We start from the raw sequence: 15,957 nt of genomic DNA, 5'->3' as shown, positions 1-15,957 counted from the left end.
AGGAAGAGAGGAAAGAGAGAAGAGAGAGAGAGAGAGAGAGAAGGAACATTATTTATCATATTGGTGAAAAATTCTTTAGAACATAAATTAATTTTCATGAAAATAATATTGAAGTGCGTTTGATTAAATTAGAATAAAAATAAATTCAAATAAATTTAAATATTGAAAATTGAATAAAAAAATTGTATAAAATTGTATAAAAAAATTCAATGTAAAAATTAATAATTTAATGTAAAAGATTAATAAAAATTAATTTTGCGTAGCAATTAAAGAAAGTGCACAAGAAATTCAATAAGATAAAAAAAATCTCTCTTAAAGCTACATCAGGGGTGATTGACTTCACGTTCTTATTAATCACGGTACATGTGTGGCCGTACATGCAAGGATGCCGCAAGAGTGGCGAACGGCTGTCAGCTGTCAAGGTTGATATTTTTAAATTGCGGTATCTTTAACTGGGTAATGAATTGCTTGGATGAGTAAAATTCTGAACCTGTAATATAATTGAAATAACGCAGAATTGTCTATATCGAGATTGTTATTTTCACAATTCTATTCAAAATTCACCTAAATTGAGGAACTTTTAGAAACAACTTTATACTATTTTTAATTTATAATTTATAATTTTTTACTCTTTGGTATTTAAAACAAGTATCATGTTTAAGACGCGATCATTAATACAGAACGTAGCAACTCTAGAAATTGCAAAGACAGAATATTAGGGAATGTTTGCGTTTGAGCTAAAAGAAATTTGCTATTTTCGGGAATCTAAATAACGGTAACGAAATTAAAAGAAATCTCTTTCGGACAAAAGGGGAATTCGGAGCCTGAATCTAATGGAGCGCGTAACGATTCTTCGAGCGGGAAAAACGCGAGGCCGGGGCCCTCGAACGGGTCGCGCGCGTACATTAACATATTAACAATGCTCCATTATGCCCGAGTGTATACCTAGTCCCCCGCGTAGGCGTGTTATGGACCACTCTCGAGACCGCGGAACGCACATTCGGAGCCTCGAAACGTATAGTGTCCGAAACTTGTTCCGAAACGAAAACGCTTTAATGAATGTGGACTCGTATATATTTCGTGCTTTGAAAGAAAGTTTTCTGATAATTTTTCTATTACATATTTCCAAATTTTTAATACAGTTAGTGCAATAAATAACATTTAGTTCAGTACATAAAATAAATTAAATATCTTATTATGTGAAATTTTTATGATACTGAAGTTTTATTGAAGTAAAAATATTTTCATCGAAATTGATTTAAAAACAAAGTCGGTTTATCAATTTATTATGCTGCTGTTTATTTTTTTCAAATAATTTCTTCTTTTAATTTTCAATCGCTTACTATTGAAAAACTATTCAAACTTTTCTCTAGATAGAAATCAAAACTAATTCTTTCAATTTTGCTGTAATTTAATATTCTAAAATATACATACCAAGAGCAAAAAGAGAGAAAGGGAGGGAGCACTTCAATTCAATACTTGAATTTCAATTTAAAAACACGAGATAAAAATTGTGGGAGCGAAGGTAAAGATGGACGAGGATCGAAGCTGACGAAAAAAGTTCCCATACATGCTTACGCACATCTCGTTAAAGTGTACGCACAATATGTCCGTGGCACACGATCATGCGTGCACGTGCACGTCGAGGCATTAGCATAAAAATGGTTTAAAAATCCGTCGAAGCCGCCGCCGGCATTGGCCGGCTCTCGGGGAAGACTGGGCCCGCCATTGGTTAACTGCATACGGCTGAAGAGAAGAGGGGTCGAAGAGAATGGGCTTTAGAGGCTGCGAAAGCTAAAACGAGCGAGAGATCGAGAGAGATGAAGATAGAATGAGATTGTAAAGGAAAGAGAGAGAGTCGAGAACAGGGAGGCGAGAGAGAATGATTACAGGAACAGGACCGGTCTACGGAGAGTATCAAAGGAGAGAGAGAGAAATGAAGGGATACAGCGTGTATCGTCAGGAGGACATCGTCGAGATCGAAATGGCAGAAGGCTCGAAGATTCAGAATCAGACAAGGTCGATGAGTAAAGAGAGAACCAGGGGTCGGGTGAAGGACCAAAGCGAAAAGGGGGAGATAGCAGATAGAAAGAGAGATAAAGAGAGAGAGAGAGAGACAGAAAAGCACCACGTGCTATGGGAACGGGAATGGCTCTCTCTTCTCTCGCCGGGCCTCTCGGCGGTTCAGTTCGAAACGGACCATCAACGATGCCTACACACCATGGCCACACCATCATGACCATCGCGATCGAGTGTAGTGGTCGCTCGTGGTCGCCATGAAGCGTCGTCGTCACTCAAGTCGATGACGCTCTCGAGAGCCGATTTCTCAGACTTTTCTTCGCACGTTTTCTCTCGTCATTTTTTCGATTCATTTCGTTTCGAGAATATAAAATGATCGATGAGTTGCATCAATCATGCACGCAGCACAATGAAATGTTAATCTTCGAGGTCCGCGAAGAATCGATAGTGATCGCGCTTATGGAAGTGATGTTATAGAAAGAGAAGAAATGGAAGTTGATGATACATTTATGGATCATGTTTGAACGCGTGAGAAGATCGCTCGAGGATTTATTTAAACGTGTTTGATGTGAAAAGATTGAGCTACGCAAAAAATATTTGATTTCAATTATCGTTCCTATTTATTTGAGAGTTAATTAAAAAAGATTAATCCGAAACCGAATAATTTAAGAATATTCCGACATTGAATATGGATAATTAATATAAAATTAATTAAATTTTGATATTTATAATTTTAATACAATAAACTGGCTGCTAAAAATTAAATTTAAAACTTAATTTAATTGCTATATAAAATATCAAAAAATAAAGTGAGAATATAAATGTGATTATGATGAATTGAAGTGAGTATTAATGGAAGAGTAATTAATAAAAATTAATTTCTTTTTCTATAATAAGTCTGTGTAAAGTAACTCTTAATCTCTACTGCAATCGAAACGTCAAAAATTTCTTGAAATATTCAAGAAAATATTTTTTTGTATTTCATAAGAATATTGATTAAAGATCTTGTGATGGATTTTGTCTTACGATCAATGGTAAGTCGAGTAAACCGAATCGATTCACGATAAAAATGTCGATTAAAACACTACCATCGACTTGTAGGATTTTTGAAAAAAATCCTTGTTATATTTTACAATCACAATCTTGGAGTGCAACTTGTTGCAACTGCATGCCACGATAAAGAATATTGCAGTGTGAAAATATTTTTCTAATGAAAACACACAAATTCATGGATCGATGAATTGCTGAGGAAAGGTTACAATAACGAGGATCCGAGGAATCAAAGACGAGGCAAAAATGATGAAATATGCATGAATTTTGAAGGTGAATTATTCAGCGTCTCAGGGAGGAGGAGAAGAAAGAGGCACGAAGAGTGCTTTTGATTTCTCGGAATGATTTCCGGAAAATCGGAGCAACGTGCTGAATTTGAAACTTTTAACAAAACTTTTGTTTTTCAATGAACAGATATAGATCATTATTCATGAGATAAAAGAAGCAAAAGTGTATTTGGATTATTTAAAGCAGAGTAAAAATATTATTGCATTGTTGTGTGAAAGAAATAAAAATAAATTATTATATTAATAGAAGTAGAATGATAATTATTGTAAAAACAATAAAAAGCTAAATTAAGAAGCCATCACATGCAACAATTTGATGTGTAAAAGATAATATTTTATTGCCAATAACTGATTATTTAAATATGATTATTTATTTTAAAAGTAAGATTTAACAGACATTGGAAAAATGCATCAAACACATCAAATGATATGAGGCCAAAAGGTTTCCTTTTATAAGCATTCCACATATTGAATTTCCCTTTCACGAATTTTTCTCATTCAGATTGATCTTGTCTTCGCTCGAAAGATTGAAAAGAGCGATCTCGACCCGAAGCGTAAATAAGATTCGTATAGTAGACAAGACGGATAAAAAAGTACAAGATAAAATAGAGTTTAGAAACTGGCGAATAGAAAACGTTGCTCGATTTAAACAATAAATCCCACCATTCGATCGATAACGAGGATCAACGAAACGATATCGAAACGATATCGCTTAACTCAAAGAATTATTTTATCTTATTCCCTCATTTTATGAGAACTTTTATTATAACAAGAATAATAAAAATCTCGAGAAAGAGAAAATCGAATCTGTCAAGCTAACTCATGGCTCTTTAAAGAGAATACAATATAAAAAGAAGATTGTTTTATTTGGAATATATAATTAATATATTTACTTGATTTGTAATACATTTGATAAAATAATAGTCATTTTAATTAAAAAGACAATATTATTATGGTGATGTAATATAAAGTGCAAAGAAAAACTTACGAACGAACGGTCGCTTTCATCATTGAAGAATTATCTGTGACAAAGTCAAGGAAAAAGAGGAAATAATCATAGGGCCACCATGGGAAACAATGGAAGCAGCGGGGGTGGCAACAGCAGGAAGGCACGAAGCTTGCCGAATTCGCCGGAAACACACAGGTATTTCGACATTATTTTCGCCGAACTAACTCAAACAAAAGGCAGGATCGAGATACGATATAAAATAATTAAGATAAAAGAGACAAAAATTAAAAAATTAAATTATTTAATTACATATTTATGATAATATGTTGTAAATGCGAAACTCTTGGAAATCGCTTTGATAGAAAATATAATTACATTTTCATTTAATTACTCTTATGTACATAAAAATATAATATTTTGATTAACATAATATATGCTTTTAATTGAATTTAACATAATTATTAATTTATTATTATAATTTTATTATAACACAAGTATTAATTATTCGATTATTTAACTAGGAATTGATTAAAAAAAATAAAATGTATAAGAGCCTGCTTCTTGTATTAACATCGTGAATTGGTTTCTCGTGGGTGTGATTCTCATATTTATTCTCCGCTCCGACATCTTTCTGTTCTTGTACATTATACTATATCTTGATCTTTATTCTTTCGCTTGTCTTGACGAAACCGGTTATTCCGTATACATATTTAGGATTTCCTGGATCGCGCCTTACGTATATTGTCACTGACTGCATGCAAGTTCTTCAAGAAAATATAATCATTTAGATTCTATTATACTTTCCTTACATTAATTTAAATTAAACATGAGTAGGAGAATTGCGTTTCCTATAAGAATAGTTACTTCTAAATTTATTTGTACAATAAAACAAGAAAAAATATGATAAATGTCAAAAAAAAAAATTACGTAGCATTTAAATATTTTATTATATTTGAGCAAGAAAATTACATTTTTTTTTTTTTTACATAAATAGGTTTATACACAATTATTAGAAATTAGAATTGATGACCCTTACACACTCGTTAATTATTAATTATTTATTAAGTACAATATTAATCGAGATAAATCTTGTAAAATGCTATTATTTTTCTAGCGCTATTATGACTTATATCTTATATATTATTAAATTTTTTTTTGCATTGCTCGATAATGCTCGGTCGCCAATTCGAATTGCATGTCGTAGGTTGAAGGTGTCGAGGAGACTCCCGACCTGTAAAACGGCATGCAGGCCCTAACCGGTCTTCTCGAGTTCTCGTAGTGATCGGCTGCAACCGACCGGAGGATCTGGTTTTGCATTTTTCCATTCTCGATATAGATCGGCAGTGAGCGGCCGACTCTTAATACTTTTTTCTTTCTCTCTTTCTTTCTCTCTCTCTCTCTCTCTCTTAATCTTTTCCGTCGCATAATTACACTATTTCGCATAAAAGGAATCGCAGCAAATCGAATAATGAGGATCATGGAAGATAAAAATGTAATACATTGTACGACATATATAAAGATGTATATATAAATTCAAAGATATAAAAAAATGAGGGAAAAAAATACAAAATATTAAATATGTATATGATAATAAATAATATCTTTTATAATTATAAAAAATAGATTAATTATGTTAATAATAATTTTTATATTTAATTAAAAAAAAAATATTTATCATTGGCATTATTTTTATGGGTATAGAGCGATTAGCGATGAATGGCGAGGGAATTAAAAAATACGAAATTTTAGAGGCGGAACTTAACAGCGATGAAATGTGGAGAGTAATAGGATCCTTTAATTAAAGTGGTTTAAAAAATTCATTCCTCGTCACCAACGCATAGAGAGAAAGAAAGAGGAAAAAAGAAGGAGGAGGTGAGTTCCCCTCCGACATTTTTTCCAAGCATTCTCGATCTCGACCACCCTTAGCTAACCCAAAACGAGAATTCGCGAAGAAGCGAAAATCTCTTTAAAGTCGATAATTAACAGAGTCGTTAGAGCAGCCGCGCGTCTATTTTTAAAATTGCAGTGAAAAATCGGCGTTTGCGATACTGTGTCGTTGACGACAGAATTCTCGTGGGTGGACCGGTTCACACCATTCGAATCTCATTTGCATAAAATTTAAACGTAGCAAATAGTTGCACCGCCACAATATTTTTGTCGAATTTTACATACGAATGATTTATCAAATCTATTGAAAATTGAAATTTACTTTATTATAGTTTCTTATGTATTGTTTCATTATGCATTGTTTTATTTTATTTGTATAATTTTTAATTCCTCGTCACTTAATTTCTCGAACATTTTTCTTTTTTTGGTTTCTCCCTTTCTTTATTTAGCGAACGAGTTCAAAGACATCCGCGGGTCGACGAGTGAGTCAATGTTTTCAATGTGAATGGCCGCAGAAATAGATCCTCGGGCAAGCACGTTTTGATCGCGCGATTCGCAGGCTAAATCCTACACGCTGACGTTAGTGGAACGAGAGCGGATTTGTGCGTCGTGTTTCGTGTGTGTCACTAATCGCGCGTATCAAGAGAGAGAAAAAGGAGGATTCGCCGTAGTATATAAACAGAGCTTATCGCGCTCACGTGTAATGATTGAATCATTTCGGAAACCGAGCCAAGCCACTTATAAGTGATTTTCAGATAACACGAATCAAGATAATACAATATGATTTTAAAAAAAGAGTCTAAAAAACATCCGAAATATTAAAAAAAAAAATTAAAATAATTAATTTTATATAAAAAATTAAAAAAGGTTTGCAAGTAGTTCGATCAAACTGTGTATATAAAAGTTTAAAAAAAGCCTAAAGAATTTTACGAATTACTTAAAGTATCTGAACAATTTTTAAACAATTTTTCTATAATTTATTCATCACTTAACTATAGTTATGTGTATGCGTGCTAATAAAAAAGAATGAACAATCAGCCGTGCATTTATATTGCTCGTGTTCTTTTAAAGAAGGTGATCTTGCCAAGTGATTAATCAAACTGCTTCGATTAATTAGAATGATGCATTTCCTAATGCATCGGCGATGATGCAACGTGGTAAGCAGGACAGAGGTTACGATACCGTTATGCTTCGATTGTCACGGATGCAGCAAGATTGCTGCAAGATCAAACTCTATCTTGAAGTAAAAAAAACACAATTTAAAAATGTAATCAATATTTTTCCTGATCAATTTAAAATGTAAATTTAAAAAAAAATTTCAACACATTGATTTTACGAAATGCTTTTAAAATAATTTTATATAGCCCTATTGGCTACAAAATTAAAATTAATAGTCTTAATAATTAGTATCTCACGCATATACATATATTTAATATCTTTTTTGTTATAATCATATTGCAGATGTGTTTTTAAATTATTTTTATATCTTTGAAAATTTGCGTTATTTCAAAAATTTCCTTATTTTTTGGATACTTTTTAGACATTTTTAATACACTCGAAAATTTTAAAGAATTTAATATCCTCTGGAAGATGCACCTCACCGGTCATAAGTAACGGTATGCATTCACGTCCTTGCGTGCGTATCGACGATAACCGGTGGTCGTCGAAGAATCACGATAATAATATCGCCTCGCGGGGAAGAACGGTTCTGATCGTCATCATGCTTCTTCCTGGAAACGACCGTTAAGTCCTTCTTCTCTCGAGACTCTAAATTTATCCCGCACTCCTCTGGAACACAAGCATCGCACTGCTTCGTGTTGGTGCATTTTTTTTTTTTCTTTTCTTTTCCTCTCTCTTTGAATAAGATCCGGCAATTACTTCTAATACTCGGAATGAATTATTCGACTCGTTCTGACTCTGTACACATACCTTGCTCATTCCTCCTCTCTTCTTTGGTCTTCGTTAAGGCGTCTACTCGCCCGCGACGTCTTTGTCAATTTGCAACGATTTATACATAGGAGCGAATAATGCCGAAAGTGCGAACAATAACAAAATCAGCAAGATTTGTGGCAATAAAATTTAAAAAATAATAGTAAAATAATAAATGCATTACTTGTTAAAATCTTATTAATCTTTGCACTTTGAAGCGAATAAAGAGTTTCGAAGTTTAAGTCTTGAATAGATAATATAAAAAAATGCGTAATATTTTCTGGACATTTAAATGAAGGAAGTTTCTCTTATCTACTTGTCTAACTTATGTCGGAGTTTCTATTTGACTTTGTGTCAACGTCCGTGCAGTTTCGGTACTCAGGACAGATAAGAGTTAACAGACAGGTTCTATAATCAGTTTTATTTATCGCGGTTTTACCTGAACCGTGCTTTGCCTGAAAATACATTTTTAAATGCATCGATGCATAGTTTCGAGATGCATCATAGCCAGAACAGCGATAGCATTGAAATATTTTTTAAGTTCGTAGCTCCCTATATGCTTTTCACTGAAATGTCAAAATCTGAAATTTTTAAAAATTAAATTTAATAATTAATCGTGTTTATTTAGAAATAATAATAAATAAAAAAATGTTAAATAAAGAAATTATTAAAATTTAATAATTTAAATTTTTGCTTTGACAAAAATTATTCAATCTCGTAGAAATTAAATTTTTATTTTATATAAATTATATCTTTTATCTTTGTATACAATAAAATACATTTATATAAATTTATATTATTATCAATTAATAGATTAAAAATAAGCAACCTCACTACCGTTAATGTTTACTCGGGTTTCTAACAAAAGCTGACTTTTACCTTCGCGAGACTTGGAGATCTCGCAGTGACGAATGTGAGAGAAAGAACATTCTCTTTATATCGCGGCGACGGGATCTCTAATTGGCAACCGTCGAAAAATTGCACTAGCCGATCCGATCCCGGCAGTTGGCAATTAGAAGGAATGTCGTCCCAGCTGATATGCATCTCGTCGTTGTTGGTCAGCCAACCTAATCACGCGCTCTTGTTGCCCGCGGGCATCGAAGGGAGCTCCCTTCTTTACACATTTTGCAACTAAATGGACATATGGCACTTTTACGTCTAAACGTACATGCTGTTCAATTTCTTTTCTCGTATAATTTTGGCAAATATCAATTACCAAAATTTTGATTTAATAATTTTTTATTCTAATATTAACTTGATTAAAACAAAGCTCTCTCAGAGATTTTTAAAAATATTAATTTATTACTTACACAGAGGAAGAGGGAGAGAAAGAACAGAATCGCGGATACAATCTCGAAATATAGTTCTTACAATATTAAGTTTGTTTTTTTTTTTAAAGAAATTATAAAAAAGAGATATTTGCGAAAATTATTTACAGAAAATATAGCATATAAACGAGTTAATTAACTGAATGGCGAGCACAAGAACATTACAACATAAACATATGTGACGTGTTTGCGTCACCTTGTTATTTGTAATCTCATTACTAGATTACATCGAGACGCAAGCGTGCATCTCGCGTGATGCATCGCCGGTCATTGATAGACATGATAAAATATATTAGTTAGATCAAAAACTGAGGGAGGGATTAACGTCATTTATATGAAAAAGAATCAAGAAAATACCACAAATAAATTACACCGACGATTAATGAAACGGCGCGATGTCGAACAAATTGCATTGATACGCGTATGTAATCGAGAAATTCGCTTGCGTGCAATTTGTTCTTATAATAAAAGCTCTTATCGAGCGACTATCGAACGCGATTAATCAGACGTCACGATAATAATGGCCCTCGCGTTTCCTTGTGGAACGCAAACATGCAGCTAGTACGTGCGGTAGAAATTATTTAATCCGACGCCGTCATAAATAACGTAACATTACCATGAAACAGAATGTACTCGCAACAAGGCGATAATGATTGATGATAATGTGAAAATTGCGATATTTAAGAATTTATTTTTATCCATTTTGTTATTAATAATACAATTCAATTATGTTAATATCTAATGATTTACACAATTTAATGATTTACACAATTACTCTAAGATAGTACAACTTTTAAACACAGAAAAATAAAATTATTAATTTCGATTTTTGGCTCGAATGTTTCTGAAGGATCTATGAGCAGATGTTTAGTGTCCAATTATCACTAAAGGATTAATAACTCACACTTATCATTATCAATTAAGCCGAGAAACAAAGACGTCGTAAAGGCGCCGTCTGTGGTCGCGAGACGCCCATCTAGCGCGATATTAATACGTTGTCGGGGTCGGGGATAAGACGTCGCGTCGCGTCGCGTCGCGTCGCGGCGGTGGCGGCAGTTGCAACACGCGCCGCGGCGCCCGGCCGTGGCATTAATTTCCGATATTGCTCTCGTAAATATTCGCGACTCGCCGTATACCATCCTCGTCGGATTGAAACATCTCTCTTTTTCTTCGATTCGACGTCGCTGGGGGGTGCGCGCATCCCCCTGCGAGGGGATCATTTTTTATATATCGATCCTCAGGGCCGTAGTTACACCTTCGAAGAAAGGATCAGATGTATATGGAATAATGTTGTAGAAAATGAAATTTGCAAAATAAAGAAAAAGTTTTTTATTAGTATGATTATGTTATTTAAAATTGATAAAATATATTAATTATAAAATGAAGGCTTTTTACGTTGTAATAAAAAGAAAAGAAAAAAAAATTAGAAATAAGAATCAGCGCAGTAGATAAAGCGCATATTCTATTTAACTACAGTTCAATCAATTAATAACGAACATTATGATTCATTTTTTCGGACCATCTTCAATTTAAATATAATTTTTATTGTTTACATATTAATATAAAAAATCTATATCAATATTAATTTATAACTTTCTTTGAAATATTGCAAATTAATTTTATATATAATTTATTAAAGCAGATCTTAATCGATTCAATCATTTATTTCAATCACAATCACATGAAGACGAAAAAAAAATTTAATTAGAAAATTGTTAAGCAATATTTTTCATGAACATTTGATGCAAATCTTGCAATTCATCTTGTACTCATCATACCGTCACAAACGAAATGGAAATTTATAAAACAGCTTTATGCATCTCCCCAATATGCATTGCATCGCCGCATAATTTAATATCTCGTATATCTCGCTTGCATTGTGCCTTCCTCGAGCATTATTGTGTCGTCTCTCTGCATGACGGGCGAAGGATCGCATCTCTCGCAGCCTCTTGCAGAAGAAAAGAACGCCACGAGGTGTGTCCCGCGGGTCGGGCTGCACCAGCTGCATGTGGGTGTGCGTACAATGCAAATGGATGCGCAATCCCAGTATATAAATCAGAGAACGAACCGATTCATTCTTGACGCAGCTTACAAAATGTGAATTTAAATTTTACATTGCTAAAATATATACTAATTTAAAGAATTATCTTGTCTTTCAAGAATAACAGTATTTTATATAATTATATTAATGTTTGTACATATTTAGCATTATTTAGTAGTACAAATTTCCAACGTTAATTAATTAGACAATGGAGATCTAATTTACCGTTTGTCAAAAATAATTAAATTTGCAATTAAAAGGTAAAAAATCAAAAAGTTGCGATATGCGATTTAGAGGAATTAATTTTTCGTCACATCCGATAGTTGCATTTAGTGTTTCGTGGACACTAGAGTCGATTGACAACTGCAATTATTTCTGTTGCGACGAAATAGCGGATAAATTTAGGACATAGCGCGATGATTTACGCGAGATGTGGATATCGGATAGCCGCGTTTAGCGTTAAACGCGCAGATACGGGTACGAGTCAAAGACCGTTTCTCTGCCAAGCCAGTTATATTTGCGAGGTTTATAGACGGTACTCGGTAATTCGAGCACAAGTGTGTACAGAGCGATATATAGCGGATTATATGCATTTGCATATGTCGAAAAGCTACTAGTTGAAAGCAACTTAATGACGTATTTAAACGTTGATTTACGCCTTTGCTGTGGACTAAATTAAGTTATTAATTACTGACTTTAAGAAGATATTCTGTATACAATGTACACAATCAAACTTATCGTATATTATATGACGATTTGTCATACGATGATTTTTTTTATACGTTATCATATTCTTTTTTATATATAAGAAAGACATATATAGTTACGATGTAAAGTTTATATATAGTTATAATGCAGAAAATTATACAAAAATATTTATACAATATCTAATCAAAATCTAATAGAAAGTATCATACAACGGAAGGTGTGCTATTGTTGTATAAGAAATTTGATGATTTAAATTAATGATTATTGAACCAAAGTTCCATCGCATTATTATCACATATTAATTATTTTTTATCTTTTTATTTTGCAATGATATAATTATTTTTCTTAATAACACAGTAGAACATAAATGAACGTTCAAGGAAATAAAAATATATTTATTTATTTTTTATAAAACTTTTTTTTTAATCGAGGATACGTGAAAAAAATATTCGAACGAATTAACAGGAATTAAATTTTCTTTTCATTTCAGACTACCGTCGCCTTACAACAAGCAGTCGTCGGGGGTTGGTGGTGCTGGGGGAGGTCCAGGGGGTGGTACAAGCATACCTCTGCCCGCGACTGTCGCTGCCACCAGGAGATGCCCCCCAGATAAAGTCAGACCGGCTCCGACACCGACGCATCAATCGCAACTTGGTAAGTTTCATCAACCCACCTTTCTCACTTTCCTTTGATATAAATTTTCCTCGCCGTGCTTGGCAAGCCAACCTAAAAGCTTTACTTTTATTGCGATAAAATATTTGCTATAATATAATAATTATATCGTGATTTTTTTATATTAATTTTTAATTCAAAAAATTTTTAAATAATTTATTTGATAATTAACAAGTATTTTAGATATTATTTCGATTAAAAGTTAATTATACGTAGCAGAAGGTCTTTAGGGATCTCGAAAATATTTTGGAAACTTTTTTGAGAGGGCATACGAAAAACATGACATCTCTACGGCAAGCATACAAAATTTATTTGTTTTGCGGTACGATCATGACAGCGTCTGCGCGCCTCGCATTTTTGCGAATGAAAATTCATTAGCGAGCAATATCTTTTGCTAAATCGATCTTTCCGCGGCCGGTTTAGCCAGCCGGTTTCCATTATTTTTTTAACAACTCACCCGTAATATCGCCGCCGGAATTTTATTGCGCCGATCGTTATCAACAACTTTACGTATGAGTGTATATGGGGTACACCATAAGTCCTGCGATTTCTCTGAATTATTGATAATCATTGACATAATTTCAAGAAAAAATATTAACGCTGCCACTTCTTATTTATTAGAATAAGTAAAAAAAAATAATTCTTTTAAATTTAATTCCTTTATTTATTGATAGAAAATCCGAATTTCTCATTTTTTTTTTATATAAGTTTCTCAATACTTTAAAAGGGAAGAGAGGTTTTGAGAAGATTAATCGGAAACGAAGCGACTATTAATTTGAGATAAATGTGAATTCAAATACTGGATCGATGATTACGAAAATATGCAAAATTATGGGAAAATTTTCTTTGCTTGAAACAATTAAACTATGTGTTTTATTTCAAATCGCGTTTCTTTCGCGAGATACAAAGAAGGATGAAAGGACACCCGACGAACACCCGCATTAAAAACACTCCATTAGCCATTAGCCTCGTGAATGGCTTTTAGCAACCCTTTGCGCATTTCTGACAGTCGCGGGAGATCCTGGACTGCTATGGGAACTAGTCTCCATGGAGCTCTCCCGTCTCCGCGGAATATATACGGTGGCTTGTATGATCGTATCTATCACGCTCTCACATAGGCATTCACCTCTCATTTATTCCTTTTGTATGTACACATGATGTTTGTGTACATGTTCGTGCATGCCTTCCTGGAATATATTTGTTTTCAATTTTTATTTTAACTTGTTTTCATTCTCTAGTTACTTTCTCTTAATTTCGTATGAATAATTATTGTGACTAGTATAGGGAAAAATGATTGTGATGTGAAATAATATCTACAATAATTTTATTGTCAAACTGAGTTATATATATTATAAGATAAATTTAATAATTCATCGACTCTCATTTCTCAGCGTTCTTTTCTGAAATCTATATTTACTCTTGTCATAATTCTTTCATATCTATCTTATTTAACTGCATTTATTTTCTTCGAAACGATAAATAATCTTCTTGTCTCTCTTCACATTCCTCTCTTTCTCTTTCTCTCTCATTTTCTCGCATACGTGTACATTCATCTATCCTCTCTATTGCGTACGCACTGTGCATACGTATGGCGATATTACGTACGAAGGGGATAGGGTAGAGGTAGTGGAAACCCGAGGGAGTGTTCTCCGCCCCTGCGAGATGATGTGGCACCCCATATAGTTTATATTTTACTCTCAACTCCCGAGTTTCCTCGAGCCAGATGTGCTCCGGCACCCGATTTACAGAGGCGCTCAACTTTGAGTCTTCCCGCGGGATATTGCAGGGCGAAAAAAGAAAGTGAAGGAGAGAAGACCGGTCTTTTCGAGAGAACGATAAAATGCACATACACACGAGTCTTTCTCTCCGCTTTCGACAATCCAGTCGGCTCTCTCGCTCGATTGCCTTGCAGCCGTCTCGAAAAATGCAAATACTAACCGGTCCTTGTCGCCATGCAATTTTTTTTTCTTAAGAGATCTCACACGGCTCGTGCCCGCCATTACTAGTAATCAACGAGAACGAGATTATAAATCGCTCTCCGGTGTGGTTGTTTTATTCGTATCAATGTGTATTATCATGCATGAAATTTTTCTTTTGAGAATTTGAAGGTATAATAAAAAATTTTTCTTTATAAATTTATTATTTATATCTATGTTAATAAACTTGCGAAGAAAATATTTTTTGTATACAAGAGAAAAAGGAGAAAATTTTTATGATAATGATTGTGATGATAATAATTATTGAAATTCAGGATTTTTCTTTTTTATCTTTTTCATCATTTTTTAAAATAATTTATTATTTTATTTATTTATTTATATAAGTTTCAATATTATTTGTTTATATTACTATATTTGTTCTTTTTTTTTCACTATTTTGTAAGCTTTCCGAGCGAAGGGCAGAATCTGTTCTCTTATCGCTTATTTACACGGTTGAGCACCGTTGATGAGCGCCTGTACAGGGGGATGCTCGGTACTTTCTCTCTCCTTCTCTCTCTCTCTTTCTCTTTTTCTCTATCTCGTCACTCTATATATCGTGATGGTATCAAAACGCGCGTGTTCGTATGTCTGGATACAGAATGCGTTTCTCCTTCGTTCGAAATAGATTTTCACGTCGTGCACAAACTAGCCGGTCGGCCATAATGCATATGCGCGCACGCATAAACGAAAGAGGGCTCATCTCTCGTCATGGTTTACGATATTATAGGAGTTTAGGATGGTCTTTTTTTCTGGCTATTTGCTGCTCATAGCATTACCACAGTTGACAGTTTAGACGACAAACTTGTCTAGGCGTCTAGGTCAGGGTCTTGATTTACATGGCTATTTTCCTCTCGATGACATATATCTACAAATGGATTGAAAAAATATTTATGGAATTTCTCGAAAGATCTACAAATCTTTTCTACAGATCTTTTCTACAGATTTAATCGATATTTTTATTTATCAGAGATATTGGTTTAATTAATTTTAATTATGAATTTAATTGAAGTTATTTAAATTAATTGAAGTTAGTTAAAAATTAATTGAAGTTAGTTAAATTAATATAAAGTTAATTATGAAATATATTGCATAAATTTCTATCTCTCATTGT

The 15,957-nt window shown here is 33.3% G+C and overlaps 1 protein-coding gene across 5 annotated transcripts in view; it reads left to right on the top strand.

Annotated features, from left to right (window-relative positions):
* The window catches only part of LOC126854674 (protein sickie), a 146,621-nt gene that overhangs the window by 66,675 nt on the left and 63,989 nt on the right, over positions 1-15,957 (top strand). For all 5 annotated transcript variants that reach the window (XM_050601612.1, XM_050601610.1, XM_050601611.1 and 2 more), the window contains one exon: positions 12,689-12,852. In XM_050601612.1, the coding sequence (XP_050457569.1) occupies positions 12,689-12,852 (164 nt within the window). The remainder of the gene's footprint in view (positions 1-12,688; positions 12,853-15,957) is intronic.

The sequence above is a fragment of the Cataglyphis hispanica genome, chromosome 14, assembly GCF_021464435.1.
Source record: "Cataglyphis hispanica isolate Lineage 1 chromosome 14, ULB_Chis1_1.0, whole genome shotgun sequence".
NCBI classification, from domain to species: Eukaryota; Metazoa; Arthropoda; class Insecta; order Hymenoptera; family Formicidae; genus Cataglyphis; species Cataglyphis hispanica.
This window is presented reverse-complemented; position numbering and strand designations above follow the sequence as displayed.